General features: G+C 35.7%; 1 protein-coding gene across 1 annotated transcript in view; it reads left to right on the top strand.

Annotated features, from left to right (window-relative positions):
* The window catches only part of LOC106466515 (WD40 repeat-containing protein SMU1), a 35873-nt gene that overhangs the window by 8693 nt on the left and 20010 nt on the right, over nucleotides 1–7170 (top strand). Inside the window, exons 5-7 of the mRNA XM_013926806.2 lie at nucleotides 223–373; nucleotides 855–1084; nucleotides 1820–1915. Of these exons, the coding sequence (XP_013782260.1) occupies nucleotides 223–373; nucleotides 855–1084; nucleotides 1820–1915 (477 nt within the window). The remainder of the gene's footprint in view (nucleotides 1–222; nucleotides 374–854; nucleotides 1085–1819; nucleotides 1916–7170) is intronic.

Below are 7170 nucleotides of genomic sequence, written 5' to 3'. Positions count from 1 at the left end.
TACACTGACACGGATATATATATATACAGTATTGAACAAAGAAGTCACATGACCGGAACTGTTGCGAAACAGTTAATACTTAGCAAAGACATTAATTTCATCTAATTAGCTCAAAAACTATTTCTCAGTTCTTTCTGTTAATGTAAAATATATTTTTATCTTTTACTGTAAAGAGTGTGGAAGATATCTTCAACTTTTTAGTTTATAACGTTTTTACTGTAGGCTTATCCTGATGGCAGTAACAAGGAGAGAAGAAGAGCAGCTATTGCTCAGTCTCTGGCTGGTGAAGTTAGTGTTGTACCTCCTGCTCGTCTCCTAGCTTTGTTGGGACAGGCATTAAAATGGCAGCAACACCAAGGTCTTCTTCCTCCAGGTAGGTTTTGATTGTGAGACATATATATGAAGAAGAACTCATCTGTTTGTTAATCTAAATTCTTGATAATGGAATATACCAAAAATTTACTTCACTGTATATCAATGCCATTAGCTGAGAACTTACTATTAAAGAAAAGGTCTTGCTTTTTGTGAACAATGTATAAAAGTACTGAAGATAATAATAATAAATAAATAAATAAATGAGTGCTCGTAGTTTCCTTCTCAAAATGGAACTTGTATGTAACACTGTCAGTTCTGAGTAAAATATATGAGTGCTAGAAATTTCTATAATATGCATGTTCTGGTACATATGTAAAATATCAGTTATATATTTTTCTTATTTACATGTTTCAAAGTATCATTCCAGCCTTCTGTAGAATAACTCACATGTCAGTACCTTCTGTGGACATTTTTGTATTGTTTTCAGAATATCAATTACATTATGCTGTGTTAGTTATTAAACACATTTGAATGTTTAGGCACAACCATCGATTTGTTTCGAGGTAAAGCTGCAATCAAAGAACAAGAAGAGGAAAAGTATCCCACACAGTTGTCCAAACAAATCAAATTTGGACAGAAAGCTCATATTGAATGTGCTAGATTTTCCCCAGATGGTCAGTACCTAGTTACTGGATCTGTAGATGGGTTCATTGAAGTGTGGAATTTCACAACAGGAAAAATCAGAAAAGATTTGAAATACCAAGCCCAGGTGGGATATAGTTTTCTTATTGTTATTATATAGATCTTTTTTTTAATATATTACATTTAGGTTTTATTATTTAAAAATAATTTTTAATTGTTATATGTATTAAAATAAAAACTAGGATTTTTATGGCCCAAATATAAGTTTCACAAAGTTGTTGTTTTTGGGTTTGTTTTTTATGTACCATAGAATATATATAATCTATTGTTTTAGAAATTCCCATGATTTCAGTACAGGCAGAAATATGTATAAATTCAAATTATCAGTTTTTGAAAATATAACTGATTTGATTAATTCATTTTGATTTCTCAATTGTTATCCATCAATCACAAAAAAACAGATCAGAAGAAAAGTAGTAGTAGCCAAAAAAATTACATTTTGAGCATTTACAAGTTTAGGTTTTTTTAGGTGCCACTGTTGATTTATTTTGAGGTAACAATAAAAATTGAAGACCTTGCTTAATCATAATCAGATGCACTATTCCCACATGTTTTTATGAAAAAAATCTTTCTTTTTTGTACAGACTTATTGCTAATAATTATCATGCATGATTAAAAAAACAAAACAATTCATTATTTTGACATTCAATTTATATTAAAGCCTTATAATAGATGTTGATCATTTTCAGTGTATTAAACAGAGAAAAATTTCTCATAATCTGGCCCCTTTATTTTATCTTATAAAATAACTAAATAATTTAAAGAAATAAATGTTTATTTGACACCTTTTTGTATTTTTTAGGATAACTTCATGATGATGGATGATGCAGTTTTATGCTTATGTTTTAGTAGAGACTCAGAGATGTTAGCAACAGGGAGTCAGGATGGTAAAATCAAGGTATAAAATTTTAAGAAAGTTGAATTTACTGTCTCTTAATTAACAGTATGTTTTTGTAGGATATAAATTGTAACTATACAGTACCATAACCTTTTACTTATTGATGAAATTATAGTAGTATAGAAGAATAAAACTACTCAGGATTTGTAAGAATATCATATAATTTATAAATCATTTACTCTTACAAACCTGAAGTGTAATCAAAATTGTTTCAATAATTTTCAAAAGAGTTTTAATAGTAATAATTTTTATATTGATTTTTATGTTTATATTTTGATAAGTTGTTTGTTACCTCACTACTCACATAAGTTTGAAATAAGAGAAAAATAAAAATTCTGATACAATACCTCACCCCCTCTCACATAGTAGCTTTTCTCAATCATTACTGCCCTCTATATGGGAAAATATTTGCTCGCCACAAACCTTAAGCTCCCATCTACCTCCATGCATTTACATATGGCACAGCTGCAAATCAGCATGCAACACACCCTTGTAGCATAACTGACTCCCTCTGTAATGTAGAACCCAATCTTCACTTTTTAATTTGGCACTGTTGTATTCAGGCGTATAGCTCGCCTCTACTGTGTATTTTATTTTTTGCAGATTTTGAGCTTGGCTTTCCTACATCATCATTAATTTTTTTTTTCTTTGATTTCCTATTTTGCTGTCTGAGAAAGTTCAAATGTGGATTGTATTGCCTACTCTTTTATAAAATGAATTATCATTTTACTATTATCATGACTTCCACCCTCACCAATACCACAGCTCAACAACCTGCTGTTGCTTCAGGAACGACCTTATCTGCAGAGGAGGTTTTGGCTCTTGTCTGCCATGAATTTCAGTCTTTCATGCGACCTGAAAGTTCTCCTGAACCTCGACCAGTTGTCCCATTCCCAGAGGAGGCTTGTCAAGATTATGAGGATTTTGACAGCCTTTTCCCACTTCCTTCCTTTGCCATGCAATCTCATTCTATGCCTTTAGACATACCTCAGCCTTCTTTTGCATTCCTGGATATAATGACACAGATTTGTTACATTTTGTTATTATCCCCTATGTCTTGTGATCCCTCCCCTTCTTTTTTGCATGATACCCCTTTCTCTGATTATTTAATTCTCCCTCCCTTTCCCAGTATTGGGGTTCATGCTAATTGTTTTGCAAATCATTAATTAATTCAGTAATTAAGTCATTAATTCAGGTTTGGGGTTTGGACCCCAAATACGTCCATTCATTTTTCTCAGGCCCAGCTTTCCTGCCTTTGTTTGACCCTTATCACCCTCCTTCGTCACCTCTCCTCCATGCACCTCCTCTCCGAGACTATCCGTAAGGGGTTTTTGGTGGAAACTCATTCCCTCCTTTTTTCCATGTTGGCATGCTTATCTTTCTCTGCCCTTTTCCTATGCACCTAGCTCCTTTGTTGTTGGGAATTTTTGGGTGGAGATGCACTTTTAGCTACTGTGAACCAACCCATGTATTTACGTTATTTATTTATGGCCCCTTTCCTGCATCAGCGCTTTTGATGATCTCCCAGATTTACTGGAGTCTCGTGTAGAGGCTGCTCAACAGCACACTTCCCAATCCTCCATTGTCACTTGTCTGTTGCAGCTTTCTCTTGCTCTTGTCTCTATCTCCCACCCTTCTTCCTCCTCTCCCTCACCTGTACCTTTGTCACAGGTTTCGGCGATCAGTTGACATTGCTCACCACTGACTCTCACACTGTTGATAGTTCTGATGACTATTTAATGACTACGGATCTCATTGGGGCTTGATTCTCCAGATTTGCCCCTCTTTGGGGCACCTTCACCTCAGATCCTTGGGTGTTTAGGTCTTATCAGAAGAACTATTGCTTCATTTTCTTGCTCCTCCTCCATTGTTTTTCTCTTCTGTTCCCTTTCCTATTCCTCCTTAGGATCCTCTTTCCAATGAGCATCTTTCTGAGGCAGTTCAGGATCTTTTTTCAAGGATGCTATTGAACCCATCAATCACCCTAGTTCAGGGTTTTATTCCCAGTTGTTCATCATCCCCAAGAAGACTAGTGCCTGGTCATAAACCTTTCCATTTAAACCATTACATAGACCTTCCTCATTTCACCATGGATTTTTTCTGTCTCTTTTACTCCAGGTCTTTGGATTATGAAGTTAGTTGTATTAGATGCATACCTTCACATCCCCATTTCCCCAGCATCCTATTGTTACCTTTGTTATGTCTACAAGGACTGAGTCTATCCAATCGATATTCTTTCATTCAGTCTAACTTTAGCTCTCTATATTTTCTGTTGGATTGTTATGGCTTTTTTCCCGTCTATTTCACTCTCACAGTCTACAGTTTCATCATTATATGGATGATTGGCTGCTTTTAGCTCCTTCACTACAAGCTTCAAACCACCACACACAGTTTTTCTTGGAAGAGATGCTCATTTGGGTTGGCTTATCAAGGTGGAGAAGTCCATTCTTATCCTGACCTAATATCTTGTCCACTTCAGAGATTTTTTCAACTCCCGTCTCAGTTGGCCCCAGCCTTCTCCCCAACAACTGCAGTCTATTGAGCTATTGGTTCTGAAGTCTCTGAAAGGTTCTATTCCTTTTGGTGACTCGGGCTTCTATTTAAGCTGTTATTCCCCTTGGTCTTGGTCACATTAGAGCATTCCAATGGAATTTGCATGATCAATGGAATCTCTTCAGGGATCTTCTGGATTTCTCTATCCTCCTTCCTCATTTCCCTTAAGTCAATTTTGCTTTTCCACCTCCCTGACCATATCTCCACCTTTACACTTACACTTCTCTGATGGGTTGGGGGTCTTTGGACTCTCAGGAAGTCATTGGTCTTTTGTCAAGACATTATCCCATATCAATCTTCTGGAACTCCTGGCATTTCGTTAGGCTTTCCTTCCTGTTTTGTGGAGCAAGTTGGTCATGATCCATTCCAACAACTTGGCTGTTGTCTCATACATCAATCGACAAAGCAGCATCTATTCATATTTCCTTTGTTTTCAAATATTAGATATCCTTTTCTTTGCCTATACCCCAATATGTTCACCTCTTGGCTTGTCATGTTTTGGGTGCTCTCAATCTTATTGTAAATTGTTTATCTCATCCCAACAAGTTTCTTCCTACAGAATGATCCCTCGATCCTCAAGTCTTCTGGTGGCTGTGTTCACAGTGGGGTACTCCTCTGCTGGATGCATTTGCCATCCACTTCTCTACCAAACTCTGCTGTTCTGGTCCCCAGGTCCATATCTTTTGGCTTTGAAGTTTAATACCTTCAGTCAGTACCAACCTTTACCTTTATGTCTACCCTCCTGTCCGTTTCATTCCCAGGATTTTGTCCATTATCCAAACCACTTCTGTGTTGGGTCCTTCTTATTGCTCTGTTCAAGCCACCACAACAATGGTTCCCATTATTTTAATCACTTCAGTCGTCATCTCCATTACTTCTTCGTTAATCCATATTCCTTCTTCACCAACCTCACTCATCTGTGTCTCATCCTGCCATTCCCACACTGTTGCTATACGCATGACTTTTGTCTGGTCCCTGACAAGGCTGTCCAGACTTTTCCACACATGTAGTCTGCCCTTCTTCCTTTTCGATTTGTCAGAGGAAATGACAAATCTTTCACTGTTGGTCTCTATGACTAGGTTTCCTACCCTCCCATCCCAGTATCCCTCATCTTTCCCATTTCTTCACAGGGCTGTTTGACAGTGGTCTCTCTGTATTGACTGCTGCAGGCTATAGGGTGGCCTTGTCCTCTCCTTTTTGTTTTTCCCACTTCTGCTTGTGTTTTCCTTTCCCATTTTCTCTCTTTTGTTTCAATCCTTATGTCTCCTCCATCCTCCTCGCCCCACACCCTTACTGGATTGGAATCTTAATGTCATTCTCCTTGCTCTTACTCTGTCTTCATTCAAACCCTTGTCTTCCTGTTCCCTATACCATATTTCTTTGATGACCTATTTCCTTCTCCTTTGGGCCTGTGGTCATCATTGGTTGGATGTGTTTGCCCTTTACGTATCTTATATTCTGTACCATATTACTAATGTTCTCCCTTATCCCAATTGCTCCTTCCTCCCTAAGACCTCAGCTGCTCATGAGGGAAGTTTTGCTTTCACACTGATTTCCCTACCTTCCATTTCCCATTTATATTCTTGTTGTGGTTAAGTTTGCCTTCTTTGTTCTGTCTGGGCTCGCAGGTGTTATGTGGTATACATGACTTTCTTCCATGGTTCCCATTCCTGACTCTTTCTCTACTAAAATTCTTCTTCCTCCCTTGATCTTTACACAATTATACAGGTTGGGTTTGCAAAGTTATTCATTTGGCTTATTCTTCCTTGTCCTCCAATATCTGTATTTTCCAGGTTGACCATGAGACCTCTTTGTACTCATTTAAAATCTTTATAGATTTAATACTTCTAACTTTCAATATATTGTGTATTATTTTCACAAAATTTAGTAGTCTTTTATTAATATTATAAGTCTTTCACATACAAAAAATTTTATTTTAATGAAGTATTTTAATAAAATAAAATAAAGATCTGTCCATTAATATGTTGAGTATTTGTTTTAAATAGTCCATGTTCAAAGTAATTTTCATGTTAAAATTAAAAATACTTTTCCTCATCTCAAATTTCCTTTGTGTAATCCCTAAAATCTCCTAAATGCATTTCAAACGTTTTTCTTCAGTAAAACTTTATAATTTATCTGTTATTTTCTCTACTCTATCTGAAAACGGGATTGGTCAATTTAACTGATCTAGTAACCACCAAAAAAACCAAATAAACCTAAATTACCCTTTTTTCTTTCTAGAATGACTTCAAATTGTAACATGAAACTACATTTGTTTATCCTTAGTAGCTCTAAGTTCGTAACATTATACATCTATTTATAATTAAATTTTATTTTTTGTTGCTAGTTGAACTGTATCTAACTAGTATCTGCACCATTATAAGTTGTAAATCACTCTGGGAACATGCAGCTCACATTATGCTAACGAATTACATTACCCACGAGCTGGTTGGATGTGTGCCTCATGAAACATTTGTATTATAATATTATTATTATTTATTTTACCTAATATAATATTAACCAACCTAAAAGGATCCCTGTTTTTACATTTTAGTTACTTTTATACTTATGCATAAAGAATAAACATGAAAAACAATAAATAAAATACTTAACTAATGTTTTTTTCTTGCTGTTGGTTTTCGAGGAGAGTTAACCCAAATTTTTTATGTCTGTAGATAGTAATGCACGTAATAATTTTATTT

Source organism: Limulus polyphemus, unplaced genomic scaffold (assembly GCF_000517525.1).
Source record: "Limulus polyphemus unplaced genomic scaffold, Limulus_polyphemus-2.1.2 Scaffold2285, whole genome shotgun sequence".
Lineage (NCBI taxonomy): Eukaryota > Metazoa > Arthropoda > Merostomata > Xiphosura > Limulidae > Limulus > Limulus polyphemus.
Note: the sequence above shows the minus strand (reverse complement) of the source record. Positions and strands in the feature narration are given on the sequence as shown.